This window comes from Lineus longissimus, chromosome 1 (assembly GCF_910592395.1).
Source record: "Lineus longissimus chromosome 1, tnLinLong1.2, whole genome shotgun sequence".
NCBI lineage: Eukaryota > Metazoa > Nemertea > Pilidiophora > Heteronemertea > Lineidae > Lineus > Lineus longissimus.
The window spans coordinates 9,239,476-9,255,123 of NC_088308.1; the positions used below are offsets into that span (position 1 = coordinate 9,239,476).

Here is a 15,648-nt window from a genome sequence, read left to right on the forward strand (position 1 = left end):
AAAATGTCCAGATTATCTGTTGACAAAATGTTCAGATAACGCAAGTCTTGCCAACTGTTCCTTAAGCATAATGAAGAGGATATAACGTTATATATTCGACTCGGTCTTCGGTCTTGAACAACTTTTTCGACCATTCATACAACTAGAAATATCAGCCTTTTTAAACTTTTGTTCATACAATACATATCTTTCGGACTTATGTTACTTCGGACTTATAGGACGTCAGACTTGTGGGACGTCGGACTTGTGAGGAGGAATCGAATTTCATGTTGGTCCTAGCTAAGGTCCTAGGAGAATTGGGAAGCAATTATCGCCCGGAAATTAACGAACATGATTCAATCTGTCAATCAGATTACTAGTACATTTCCCAGACAAATCGTCCCAATTATTCTGAAACAATGCTACTTAACTTATTATGTTACTAGACTGTTGATATTTAACGATTTCGACCGGGTATTATTGGTTTCCGCCGCAAACGGAGACTTGCATTTAGGAAGGCAACAACTGGTGGCCGGCGCTCCGCACTGGCTACAATGGCTAACCTTTTGATGCAGCTGGCATCAATATGTATGCTTTTGCTCTTCATTTCCCACCGATCTGAGGCAGGTAAGTACTACGTATTATATTCTCAAGACTCACTGGTCCGTTTCTTGATATGCAAGCCAAGCCCCCTTAAAGGGGGACTATAGGCAGGAGCAGAGGGGTTAAAGTGGCTGTCTTTAAGCGACTAATATACACAGTAAGGGCACGTTGGCATGTTAGACTCAGCGCTACAAATATTCCCCGCGCAAGCGTGAAAAGTTTTGACGTACTGTGAGATGGAAGAGACCTCTATTGGCAACTTTGTGTAACTTTATCTTGCCTACCTAGCTGCTGCCTATATAACCCCTTTAAGATATTATGCTCATCGTCATTGACTTCAATTCTTTATTCCTTTCTTCATAGAGGTAGTGACCTACGACACTGCTAGTTCATCTACCAGTCATGATTTCTGGACAACGACATGGAACTACACCGTTTCTCCAGGAAGGGACGGAGGAGTCTTCAAAATCATGAGACTGAATTTGACGGATTCCTCGCTCATCTTCTTTAATTGGCCCTCTGGAAATACCGTTTGCCCGGACAAAATGGAGGACATTTTACGGGAAGATGTCGTTAAGGTGTACGATGAGACCACGAAGATTGGTAGAACGGACCCACCCGACATCTTCCGCGTCCAGTCCGGCAGCGTCTTATGTTTCATGAAGTTGGAGCGCAAACGGTATGGGGACCGTGGCGAGTTTGTGTACATTCACAAAGGTAATTAGTGGATTTGGAATGATCATTCTTTCCAAGAACACCATTTCACGGCATAGTCTAATCTATTCACTAGATAAAGAAATTTACTTCGCAACGTTGATGCCGATTACATAACGAAAATGTTATGCAATCTCATTCCTAACATCAAGAATTCATAACGACTAGTCTTTATGAACTCTTGCCTACATGAATGTTTATGATTCGAATTGTCTTTCTTCTGACATCATGCTGAAAACTGCATTAAATTTGGTCCATCATTTGCCGAGACATCGTAAGAAGTTTGTGTTGATATCATCATGAGCCAGACAGGCTGAACTAATAACCTCATATGAAGTCGCCATTGATAGATGTTATGCCCTATTTTAGATAAGTGGGTAACTTAATGCTGAACAAATTTCCGGTGGCTAAATCTTTGCCAATTTTGTAAAGGTTACAGTGCAAAGTTCTTGAACTTGTAGTTAGGTGGCGCTGGACTGCCGCCATAGAAAGACGAGATTACACGAAATACTTGGTTAGAAAGTCGACTTATGAGCACTGATGTACAACCACCCTGATGCTGCAAGCACGACAAACGTGCTTTCCAACAAGCGGGGCCGAATGTAAAAAGAAAGAGTGAAATTCGCTCTCAATGAACTACAGTACATGTAATAGTAATCGCTCTTTGAGATAACAGAAAAGCGAAACGTCGATAATCTTCCCCTTTGGTGATTATGAAATAATTGTAATGATTCACGTAGAACACTTGCAGGTGTGCTGAAACTAATGAATGCACTGTAAAAGATAATAGCAGAATGTATAAAGTAGACATAAGTGACGTTCAATAAATCAGCTCTTTAAGAGCAGTGAATATGGAGGTAAGATATATGGAGGAGAAGCTTTGTTTTTGTATGAAAACTGTAAATCAATATACACTGTACAAAAGTACAGTTTACTATTTATCATCGTGTCACCATTACTGAAAGGCCAGCCAGAATTGGCTTATGAGAATCTCCTTACTTCCAAACTCCTATCTCCAATGCCAGGCATCTGGCGAGAAGGCAGTTTAGCCAACCGGTCGCATTGGAACGAGCTGCCGCGGACTCGAACACTCGACCTCCGCTCACGAGGCGGACGCATTACGACCACCCGGCCATCGGGATCGAGAAATACTTACTTTTTTGATAAATCGTCACCTATTTTAAATCTATGGCATTTTTTTTCTTCAATTTATGAAGATAAAGCGCCACTTTTCAATACACTCTTCATGCAAGCATTAAACTCCATTATCCCCCTCCCCCACCCCATCAGAAAGAAAAATTGATAAAACGGTCTTATCTCAAGCTCGGCACTCTGCATCAGACTTTGACAATATCATGTCGTTATTTGAAAAACGCTCCAGCGCCGTCTCAAATTTTATTAACCTGCATTCGTTGCTCTACTAGTTAATAATATGTAATCTGAGCCTTTTGTAAATGATACTGCAATGTCTTTTATGTACATTTGTAAGTGACATTTTTGATAACATCACCGCCTTCGGCGCTCTCTTTTGAGCAACTACACGTACATGCATTTTAATATACTTTGACTATGTTCTAATGTGTTATTAGTGTTTGTTCTCTATGTAGATTTTATATACATGTATTGGTGCTCAATGAAAGTTTTGAAATTGAAATTGAAAATTGAAATTGGTATCGTTCTAAAAACGGCCACATTTTTAGATGAAATTTTATTGCTAGATTCTTTTTATTGAAAGACTCTGGTATAACCACATCTTGACCCGCAATGTTTTGAGATTGTGGAGCTCGATAGTGCATGGTGACGCAAACGCATAAGAGTCAGGATGGTATAACCAAGTACGATACCCTAACAATTCGTGTTATTCCTTTTTTTGTAGACAATGGTGCCTCCTCTAGCGCAACGACCAGACACCCAGTGTATTTCAAATACAAGATACAGTACTCGTTCCGATCAGCATATAAGGAAAGGTGTATGGCTATACCAAGTGGCCGCAATGTGGCTTTTGAGATGAATGGAGGTATGAGCGACATAAAATCGTTGAACAACGTTAAAGTATTCTACACTGAACGATACAGGTAAAGTACTGGGACAATAGAAGCCAGGATGTAGATTGTAACAAAGATGCCGTTTTTAGTAACGAATCGTCAAATTCTGTAACACACATATATAATCATCATTTCGTTGATTGAAAAAAACAACAACCGGCTTGATAATGACAAGAGGTGTCTTGACGGGCCGCCATCCTTACAAATTCCCAAAATTTAACATAAGGCCTACTCTACTTTCTGTATATTTTCTTTGGCTTAGCCGTGTCCACGTGGGCTTTAATTTGAAAAAGACGAAGGCATATTTTTAATATTCGAAAAATCTAATACTGTGATTTATCGTGTAAACAAGTTTGTGTCAACAAAAAAATAAATGACAAAAATAGCAAAGACTGTCCACCTTAGCCAGTGTTGAAAAGATTTTGAAATGCAGTACAATTGTAAATCAATTAAAACGGTTGCTCCGCGCGAACGTTCCAACACACAGTTTGGATACATTTTTCGATTGATAATATCAAGAATTTATTAAGACTTATCCCTCTTTATAACTTCTTGGTAGTATAAACCCAATACATGTATCGAGATTGTTGTTGTTTTCCCGCCTGGTCCTCTGTCGCTTTTTTTTTCGTGAAAATTTGTTTTTGGTTCTTTAGTGCTCATTAGCGGAAATCAAGGCTTTTCGTGCAAAACATCTATAAAATTTCGTATTCATTGTTAAATCTATACTTTCAAATGGCTCCCCATCAAGCCCATGGTAGGCCTACATCTAAATATCGTAGTATTTTACTGATGCGAACAAAATTAATGTGCATGTACATTCGGATCTGGAGATTTCGGCCCTCATAATATATTATAGTATATGGACTGATTTCACAAATGACCGTAAAGCAAGCATTGGCAACCTATGTTTTCCATTTGTTGCAGCTGGTCGGTCGGAACTTTAGCTGTCGTGTTCCCCGCCTCCTAGATCTGAAAGCGCATGTTGAATAACATTACACTATACATTATGTCGAGCAAAGAGATTTTTAAGTGACTCGCGAAGACAGGGGCGCTGGTCAGTGTCCGCAAGCTGATTGGCAGTCGGTTCCACAGCTTGGGCCTGGATTTGGCACGTAATGCCTTAAAGGAATGGACGGCTTATTATTGCAGTATGTTTGTTCTTCTTCTGGTTCATCCGTAAACTATTTTTCTAAACCTCTCTGATGCTTTTCCAATTTTGTTTCAGCTCCTAGATAGTAGAAAAACGCGTTATTCGTTATTTTCACTGAGTACGCGCAAGTCCTGGCGCGAAAGACCTTTCCCGTCACATGAGTGCACGCCGAGATCCGAGTTCACGACACCCCGCTATTAAGACGCAATGTCATTTCCATTTATCGTCGCAGTTGTGGGGTAATCAAGCGCCATCAGCGTGACGTCGGAAAAATCGATGTCAGCACCAAGACCTTACTCCAGGAAACGTTTTACTAGTGCATCGTTCCACGTGGAAAGGGTCGATGCATGGAGAGCTAACTCGGGTCAAATCAGAGTCAATAGAGAGGTAAGATTTTGATCCGAGAACAATAACGAGGTTTTTTTCTCTGTTTGGCGTCATCAAGGCAAACTGTTGTTTTTCATTATCATTTTTAGGCATACCAGGCATGATAAACACACTGTGGTTTCATTTCATTTCTGACAACAGGCAATACGGTATCTATCGTCAAATTGCCACCTCGTTCTCGGACCAAAATCTTACATCTCTGTTTTCGGAAAAGTGCGATAATTCAGTCAGATTTTGAATTTTTCCTTTTTTTGTGCAATTTGTTGATGGAAGCTACATGTGTAGAATAGGAGGTGACAGGGCAGCCAACAGCTGGCTAATATTGCCCTTAATAATGCCAATGGTCATTTAAATTTAGGAGTTTGACTCTCCTTTGAATGCCGACTTATCGGCGGTGAATATCACTCCTAAAATCTTCTCCTTTCACCGCCGATAACTCCCGCCAGGTAATCTGTCGGACGCACCATCATAAACGGGTGGCCAATCTAATTGCTCGACACAAAGTAATTGAATGACGGCCTGAATCGGCGGTGAAGGATGGATATACGCACAACGACGGTGGATCGGCATGCTCCTTTGTGACTTCTTAACTTTCAAACAGTCAAATAATTGCAAGAAGATGGCTAATTGATTTCAGGTCCGGAAGGAGATCGGGCGAGCTGCACACTCTTATCCATCTGACGAGTAGAACGCCGGCGTCCTCTTATAAACGTCTTCACGTCCTTCCAACGGGCTATAGAAGAGAGCCAGAGAGAATTTGCTTCGCATATGAAGTGATCAACGGAACAAGGGAGGATTTCAAAGACAATGTCACTTTTCTCATCACAGGTATGTATACAATGTACTTTGTATTCATAAATTACTAATGTATAAAGTTTATTAATTCTATATCTGAGTAAATATTCAAAGGATCTTACTCATGGAATATATGAAGAATGTAAGTACTTTCATAGGAACACATTTTCAAGCCATTATGTCCTCGAATGTGTTCCAGGTTTCACTGACTTATACACTTAATGCTACATGAACTATCACCATGCCATGTGCATTGACTGTCAACTTATAAAAAGGCACTTGGGTACAAGGTGGTTCTGGGCCTCCCTGTAGAACTACCATGTTTATATACACGTATTCATAAATTCAACACGATTCAACAAGTACATTGTGTATGTGCAATTTTGAATACAAGCACGAGAAAATCCCATCAACAAGATATATACTATAGTATATCGTGTGACCATGAAAATGTATTATAACGAAATGCTCGACATCTTTACACAATTAACATTTGATTGAGCAATAAGGTAGATTTTGACAACAAGCACAGCCGTTTTGATCAGGGACAAAGGCTTTGGGGTCGAGGTAACCAAATACGTGTAACATAAACCAGTGTGGGGATTCGGACAGTGTCAGCAAGTCACTGTCAACTATGGTTACCATAGCACTAGCAGACGACAAAAACAAATTTGAAAACTCGAAATTTGAAATAATTCCTGTTCTATGGCACTCGACGTGGATTTGTTGGTAGATATTTCAAGATGATAACGTTAACACATCAGTTAATAGGTTCGTATCGGTGTAGCTGTCCTGAATAAATAGAAAACAGTGTTTTTGAAGTCCTATGCTTAATTCAGGGTACAAATTGCGTTTTTCTACCATATCTTCAGAAGTTGTGAAGATTATTGCATGTGCTGTGTTGTGTAGCCTGTACTTCCAGACTTAAATGCAATATGAGATGGCAGAGTGTCCGGTATGGTTATTTTCATGCACTGCCACGACTCTCCGTTATGGTTACACTTGTACAGTCATGACAGTGACACAGGTAACCATAGCGGACAGTCTGCCTTCTTTTTAATTGCATTTTGAGACACTTTATAGAACACTTTGAGCCAGGTGCTTGCCATCATATCTTCCTTTTCTGGTATGCTTCACAACACATCACATGCAATAATCTTCACAACTCTTTGGCAGAAATGGGAGAATAAGCGCCTTTTGTAGCCTGAAGTAGGCATTGGTCTACCAAAATACTGCTTTTTCTACTTATTCTAGACAGCTACATCAAAATCTACCAACAGATGTCTTTAAGTTATCGTCCAAAAATATCTACCAGCAAACGTCATAGAACAGGAATCATTCGTTGTTGAATCTCCCGGAGTTTGTCGTCTGTTAGCGATGTTGTAACCATAGTGGACAGTGACTTGCTGACACTGTCCGAATCCCCACGCACTGTAAACGACTGACTCTGACATTATTCCTCTCTTCTAGTATTCAGAATGTGCAGTATGAATATGACCGAACCAAGTGGGTTACTCACCACTCAGAACTACCCCGACCCGCTTTATAACCGTGCTAACTGTACTACTCACATCACGGCACTGCCTGGTCAGAGGATTTCCCTGTCATTTCTGGACGCGAAAATCGACTGCAACCACGGCTACGTCATGCTCCGTTCCCAGAACAGACCTGCGGTAATGCTGTGCGGGGGTTCTCTGAAGGCCAATGCCAGCTATTTAAGCGAGTCCAACACGCTTTCTCTTCAAGTGAGGAACAAAGGACGTCAAGCGACGGATAGGGGCTATTTCGTCAAATACAAAGGTATGTACAGTCCTGGAAAAAGAGATCGACATATTCAAACATTTTCTTTGTTTAGAAATGATGATAATCTCGGCTTGTACATCACTTAGCACACTAAATCGCCTGATACTTTCAACCAAATAATTCCACATTACGGTGTACGTCATTCTGACCATTACCTCGTAATTGCAGCACACTATAAGCCGCCAACTTCGGCGTTCACAGGCGTTTTTTGCCGCAAGAGTCCTAAACGCCTGAAAAATCCATAGTCTGCTACGAACGGCGTCGGCGAACGCGACTTGACTGACGCCATTTGCCGCAACTAAACGCCAAATATCTAACATGTTTGATTTTTGACGCGTGTCGCCGCGCTTGAACGCAAGAAGAAGCCAGGTGTGCTACTACGGATGGCCGCCTGACTTGGCGTCGGCGGCGAGGCTATGGCCAATCAGCTTGCGTCTTGATGTCACATGATTTTAAAATGGCGGAAAAGACGCTACTGGACGCCAATTCTGGGCAGGTGTGCTCTGACCGGGATCCACTGGCCGCCAACTTTGGCGTCAAGTGGCGTCAGCCGAACGCTTCTTGTCGCCAAAGTTGGCGGCTAGTATGCTGCAGGCTTTATCAAGGCGTTGGCAGGGTAAATCTTGATGATATGAACCCTATGAAACAGCTTTCATGAGTGTCGATAAGCCTGAGCTGGCATTGTCAAATACACGTAATCAATCATGTATATACGATCGATAATCAAGCCAAAACCACGAGTATACCATCCCATCATTTCTGCGTGTCTAATACGAGATAAATTCGATGCATAGATTCGGCATCCCTACAGATTTACAGATGACAGATTTTACGTGAGGTCAAGACGCTGATACAGAACTCGATCGAAATCCGAAAAAAACTGAGATCTTGGGTTTATAGTCACTGTGATGATGCGATGCATTTTATTCATATACATATAAGAAATTCAGACTGAATAATAATTATCAACACCACATACTGTAACTTGTTATATCATAATCCATTGTTCGTAAGTGTTGCATGTATGTTCGCATCGTTCGGGTCGCCGGAGAGGGAACTATTGGACGGATTTCTTTGAAATTTAGTTTTCATTGGTCTACACCGAACAACAAACAGTTTATGTAAGTAACCGTGGTACCATTTATGTACATTGACGTAGAGCATTGAATTCGGACATTTTCCGCTCTGTACGCTTTATGTCTTGATTATTCTGGATGAATTGTGAAACGTAAAGAGGGCTGACTTGTCCCGTACGCGGATTAGATCGTTGTGATATTCTGGATGAATTGTTCAGGTTATTATTTTTTTGGTCAATCTATACTCATGTGCCAAGAATGAATGACAAATATCCAGAAACAAAATATAGCCTATCCAGGGGACCCTCAAAATGACCATTGGACTTGGCTGAAGAATTTGTTTTATATCTGCCTCGAGAATGCTGAACCTTAAACTCCTGTTTGGTTTTGAGGCAAGGATCAACAGAAACCAAACTTCAAATAAATCGGACCAGTATTTCACATTTAACATTTATGAATAGACTATAACTAGATGCTTTTGTATCCACTGCCATTTGATCTGTTTCAGCCATTGGATGTGGCATTCGGGACGCCATACTTCCGCCTCATTCGCGGATACTGAATGACAACGTGGGCTTCATCCACACACATTTCAAGATGAGGGTCGGGTGTGAGCATGGTTACGTATTTCCTACTCTGGAAAGAGAGATCACACTAGAATGTAGAGAAAACAGAACCTGGGATAGGCACGTGCCAATTTGCGTTGGTGAGTACGGGCAGAAGCTAGGACTGAAATGGTTATTATACACATAGTTCTCAATTAATTGTCTTAGTTTTCCTGCAGAAAATACAATGTATAATATATACTATGCCATGCTTTGACATTCCAGTTAAGTTGTATTCAATAGCCGCTTTAATCACACAATTTTACCTTAGACGAATTCTTATTTCAAAGCAAACACCTGTATTACACGAGATATCCGTAAGCTTTCGAAAAAAGACCCCCATGCACGCGCCCCGCGTCCCGCTTCTCACCCACCTTAGTCTATGCACAAGCGGTCAAACTTGCTTGGACATCCGCCATTTTCTTATCATATTACTTCACACCCTACCAAGTGTGAAGGGGTTAACGTTAACGACTAATACCGAATTCATACTTCGACTCGTGACCATCGGCGTCCGACGCGCGATCAAACTCTTGAATGAGCCTCGTTCTTTATACGTGGTTTCAGCCACTTCAACTGCTGGACCCCCCGGCGGATCATGCCGTAAGCAAAAGCACAGAGACCTGCCCCCATGAGCCCTTCCTGAGCGACCCGAGCCGATATATACTATTGCTAACGAAACTTTTGATTCTAGAGGTCGTTAAGAATCGGGTTTTGTACGATAAGAGAAGGCCAGATCATAAAAGAACCGATTTTAAAGAGGACGCATGGAAAATGATAGGAAAATGAATTGGAACAGAGGGAAACCATATTTGGCCTTCAAAACGCCTCCCGCAGCGTTTCATGCGTTAGGTGTGACTCCTTTATCTGGACCGAAACCGTTGCGTTTTCCGCTGCGTTCAACGCGAGTTTTTTCTGTGAAGGGGCGTCCAGATTATGATCGCGCGTCGGATGCCAATAGGACAGTATTAGCTCATAAAAAATCTTGCCGATCTTTGCATGGATACATTTCTCACTTGGAAGTTATTTGTTTTCTATTTTTCCAGAGCATTCGTTTTGCAACAAAACATTGACTGCTTCGAACGGCACCATCGAAAGTCCATCGTATCCGAACGCATTCCCGAAGGATACTACTTGCGAGTGGAAGATCCAGGTAAAGAAAGGTCAGAACATAAAAGTGACAGTCGTCGATTTGAGTGCATTCTGTAAAGATAACTTTCTGCTCATCGACTCGGCGGCAAAAGGGTCTACGGATGGTCGGTATCACAGGTACGTCCTGTGCAGTAACGGCGGCGACTACGTGAGTGAAAGCTATTATACGTGGGACAACGAGGTGTCAGTCTTATTCAAGTCAAACTTTTTGAAAGATTCCGGATATTTCAGGATCAAGTACGAAGGTAAACAGATTCTATTGCATTTTTGTAAAAGGTTGAAAATAGTCACGGCAATTTTACAGCCTTGGTTTTCTCAGTTATTGGCGTTAACACATGTTACTGATCATTAAAGGACCATTGGTATAATTGTCGGCTGCCCAGTCTCTTCCTATTCTACATAAAGTAGTTTCCATCAACAAATTGCACAAAAAAGAAAAAAGAAATTCAAAATCTGACTGAGTTATCACACTTTTCCGATGTTGACTCTGACTTCACCCGAGTTAGCTCTCCGGCCAGTCCATGCGTCGATCCTTTCCATGTGGAACGAGGCACTAGAAAGGCGCTTCCTGGAGCCATGGATCCACCCTGTGATATCTTGGTGCTGATATAGATTTTTCCGACGTCACGCTGATGGCGCTTGATTACCCCGCTACTGCTACGATAACGGAAATGACGTTGCGTCGTAATACCGGGGTGACGTGAACTCGGATCTCGGCGTGCACTCACGTGGCGGGAAAGGTCTTTCGCGCCAGGACTTGTGCGTACTAAAAATAACAAAAGCGCGTTTTTCTACTATCTGAGAGCTGAAACAATTTTGAAAAAGCATCAAACACGTTAAAAAAACAGTTTATTGATGAACCAGAAGAATAACAAACATACTGCAGTAAAAAGCTGCCCATTCATGGATGTTTGTTGATATATATTTGCTAGCAGTGCAACTTTATCTACATGTATTTCATCTATTTCTAACGCCAGGCGACGCTACTAGTCAGTCATAATGCTTGCGACATTTATGCGCTGCCTACTCGCGCGTTATGTGCATACATTGATGCGTGTATCAATTTTACAGATTGACGCATGTTAATTTAGGCTATGCATGCACAGGGTTTGTTTTTCGTGTTATGCGTGATAAATACAGTCAGATTTCGAATTTTTCCTTTTTTTGTGCAATTTTGTTGATGGAAACTACATGAACTTATGAAGAATAGGAGGTGACTCGGCAGCCGACAGCTGGGTCATATTGTCGATAATAATGCCAATGGTCCTTTAAAGCATTGATCCCCATCATGGTTCTTGGAAAGAACAGCACAGTCCTTGGGGGAGGAGGAGGGGGGGGGGGGAGAGAATAGGAATCCATGGTGTTCATCAACACAACTCACGCGTGTCTTATGCAAAAAAAGTAACAACAAATGTACAAATGTAGTTGTGATCAGGGGAATTGAAACACACATTACTTACACACCATAAGTCACTCTTTGGACACAGTGAATTGCGGAGTATTTTTTCAACAAACTTCAGGTATTTAAACTAGCTGATGCAAATTCTACGAAAATTACCAGTTATTCCGAAACATGACTAGAGCAAAGGCTTCAAATTGTTGTTGGGTCAAAAATGTAAAATAAAACATCTTGCATACTCTTTGTCATCTTTTTCAGCAACTGGGTGCAGCATGGAGCAGTTTCCAACCAACAGATACAAAATAATTGAGCACTACTCTTTGTACTACGAAGTCGGTTCTAAGCTCAAGTTTGACTGTCCTATCGAGAGTCAGTATTTCTTGGATGGAGAATCGGAGCATTACCTGACTTGTGGGGCAGATGGAAAATTTAGCGGGACTTTCCCGCTCTGCTCACCGGCAGAGTGAGCTAAACATGAGACGAGAGGTGATACGGTGACAGTGCATGCTTTTATGTAATCATTTATGTAAGCAATCAGAGAAGGCTTTTGGTAATGTATATAGCTGAGGAAACCGGAGACACCGAAGGGAAGTTACAATGTCGCCCTATATAAATCATCGCATCAGACATATACTCTGGCCGAGAGTTGAACCAAGACCACTAATGTTGCGGCGTTGCGCGGCATTGATGCCAATTTCGAGCATTAATCTTTTAAGTCTATTAGTGAGGTTTTTGCACCGTTTCGAAAACTGGCAGGGCATCAGCGACGGTCAGAGTATTGTCAATGCACATGTAGATTTACACCATTATGACCGCTGATGATACCCTGTTTTCAGTGCAAAAACGTCACGAAGTTGACTAACAGACATTTCAAATGCCATACATAAATAATAGGCTCTCATACCATTCATATGTAGGCCTAGTCAATAGGCCTTACGGACCTGTTGTTTAGACCGGTTTCCTGACCAAAAATCCTACCTAAGAGTTGAATAGTGTGGACTCAGTATACTCAGTGAGTGCAAAAATATAGTTAATAAATGCAGTTGAAATAATCAAAAGATCAAATTCTGTGATTTTTTTATCTTCATCGACACGTTTTGATACAATGAACGACATGATATGCACTCATCACGGTAAAATACTTTCTGTTATTGAGTTAGCTTCAATTCATTTACCGTTGAACTTATCGGATTGCATTTGCCTGGATGATTTCATTACATATTCAGTATTCCCTGCAAACAAACTGTGCTGATAATGCTCAATAAAAAATAATTATTTTGAAAAATCAAAAACAAGCTTTTTACACAGTGCTTTAACAAGATTACTAACAAACAAATATAGAAATATATAACCACGACCGAATAGTTGAGTGCTCATCTTTGCGACCAATTATGATAAAAATTGAGAATAGATTTGCATTGATTTCCCTCCTACAAAAACCGAAGAAGCTAAGTTATTATTGTAGCCAGTATGATGATGAGTCAAGTGCAACACTCTAAAAAGCCCTCAAACTAAAACCTGAGTTTCGGCACTTGGAGAGACTCTATTTCTCATTTATCCTCCCCCCGTATGGAATATGAAGCCGTAATATTTGATTCAGCAAATGTTAGTACATTGTCTAGACTTGACCAGATTCATTATAGGGTTGGCCTGATAGTCGGCAGTTGTATTCAAGGTACTGGTGGTAATCAAGTCTATAAATCACTTGACTGGATTACACTTTCTCAGAGGCGATATGAGAAAAAATACTTTTTATGTGTGATATAACTCGTTTAAGAGATCCTACCTATGTAATTCCTACTGAATGTTGATAGTTATAGAAACCCAGTGTATGATGGAAGACACAGTAATCAGCAACCATCCAGTCTTCGTACAGGAGTATATATCACAAAGATTCACAAAATCCACTTTTCCCAGTGCAATTAACCTGGCTATCTTTGTCAAAGGGTGTGAGAGACTATTATACAAGAAACTCCTTCGAATTCAACACTTGTGTGTACATGAAAGGGTGGAAAAGCTACTTGGTGACTACTGAATTGAAACTTTCACGTAGGGAAGAAAATCTTTTCAATAAAACTCGCTGTGATCTCATTATTCAGGAACCACCTGTTTACCCGTAATTTTTCGAACATTTTTGATCTCCCCTGTCCGCGCGGTTTCAGCAAACATCTTTCTTCAGTTGCCCTAGCTCTTACTCGCACTTGTCCATGACCTATTAGTGTACTGCCATCTTTTACCACCCAATATGGTTCTCTGCGTGGCACTGAGGACAAGTTGCAGGCCTTACTCTATAGTTTCATTAATTTCACAAAAGCCACTAATATCCAGGCTATATGGTTAGCGTCAACAGGTTTATCCACAATATTTGCACTATTGTTAATATAAATTAGTCTCCTTTTATGTTGTTTGGTCCCTTCCGTTCTTCTGCTTTCCTGCAACTTTTTGTCGTTCTCACTCAGAGCTCCAGTGCAGTTATTCCTGCTTATGCGTCCCTTTAAGCCAATGTAATTTGTAATTTTACTTCTGTCCAGGGCTGCTAATGCTTGTAAGCAATATCCCTGGGTTTGTTCACATTGGAAGTTATCAATAAAAATCTATATATATATAGTATATATATCATGATGAGAGAGGTATCATTTTGTTCATTCTTCTCTAATCTATACCCTATAATTGGTAGCAGTGTCAAAGACATTCCTCCACTCCAGCCTCCTGCTCGCTTGTAAGAGTACTCGGCAGTTCGAAGCAATCAGAAAGAAACCATGTGGGCGGTAAGATTAGAGGCTAATGGAGGATTGTATGGACACGGATGAACCTGTCTTCCGGCAATGGTGATTGCCACGATGGACGTGTCGAGTGAGATTGCTGTAATGTGCGCAGGGACAATCACGGCAGAATCGTATGGTGCCACCACAATTATGATGGGAAGATTATCAATAATGCGACGTGGCCATATATAACGCAGCGAGATGTCAAATATTCAGGGATTGCCTATTTTTTGTATGGGTAACCTGAGAATATTTCCTCCATGAAGAATTGACCACTTTTTTCCTTCACAATTTCAGGAACATGATGAATTGCTATGCCATTTTTAAAAGGACAAATATTTCACTAGGATATTCAAAATATTTATTTTAATAGATCTTGTGAATTATCCCCAGTGAAATCATACGCATTGATACTACTTAAATACCGTTTACCGCTGTCATATGGTTAAGGGTACCATTAAAGAATTTCCCAAAACTTGCTAAAACCAGAGTCGAAAGACTCTGCTAAAACCTAATTGTTAAAACCGAGCCTATGTTGAAATAGCAATGTATGATCAGGGTCATACACTGCTGATTGAAGGTATGTTATTAATGCGCAAATGCTGTCAGTCCTAATTGGTAACTAAAGTTTTAATGCCACGCCACTCGTAGCTGGTACCACATTCTTACTACTGGTTATGCATGTATACTCCTTTCACACCGCTATAGAGGCCCAACAAGCACATGGCTCATTTTAGGGAGTAACCATAATGTAGCGCAGGGGTCCTGGTGTATGAGTTTGAAATGTCCAAGAAGAAAATATCCTGGGAACATTATAGGGATTGTTTTTTTTAATTATTTGGTTTTTGTTTGCGTGCGCACCCGGTTAGACGCCAGTACGGCCGATGCGCTCCGTCTTCGGTCAGGGCTGGGTTGTTCAAAACCATGCGTTATCTTTAACGGCGCCGTTAAGTTTCATCATGAAAGTTTTGATGGGATGAACTGAAAGAGATAACGTCCTTAAGGATACTTAACGTAACCGTTAGGGATAACGTGGCTCTTTTGCTTTTGACCCAACGGACCCTGGTTTTACTTTGGAGTTTCCGTCTGCTAGTCTGGTTGCCTGACTACTCGGTTTGATTTCGGAGTTTTCTCTCCTAGTGTTGCCTACCAAGGAGGCCAGTCTCCCCAAGTCC

General features: G+C 41.0%; 1 protein-coding gene across 1 annotated transcript; it reads left to right on the forward strand.

Moving 5' to 3' along the window:
• The first annotated feature begins 484 nt into the window (after positions 1–484).
• LOC135487929 (CUB and sushi domain-containing protein 3-like) lies at positions 485–14,333 on the forward strand. Its single transcript, XM_064772224.1, has 8 exons — positions 485–606; positions 946–1,299; positions 3,173–3,371; positions 5,516–5,706; positions 7,144–7,473; positions 9,061–9,258; positions 10,204–10,554; positions 11,967–14,333. The coding sequence occupies exons 1-8, from the start codon at positions 534–536 to the stop codon at positions 12,173–12,175; spliced, it is 1,905 nt and encodes a 634-aa protein (XP_064628294.1). The 5' UTR covers positions 485–533; the 3' UTR covers positions 12,176–14,333.
• The last annotated feature ends 1,315 nt before the right edge of the window (positions 14,334–15,648 follow it).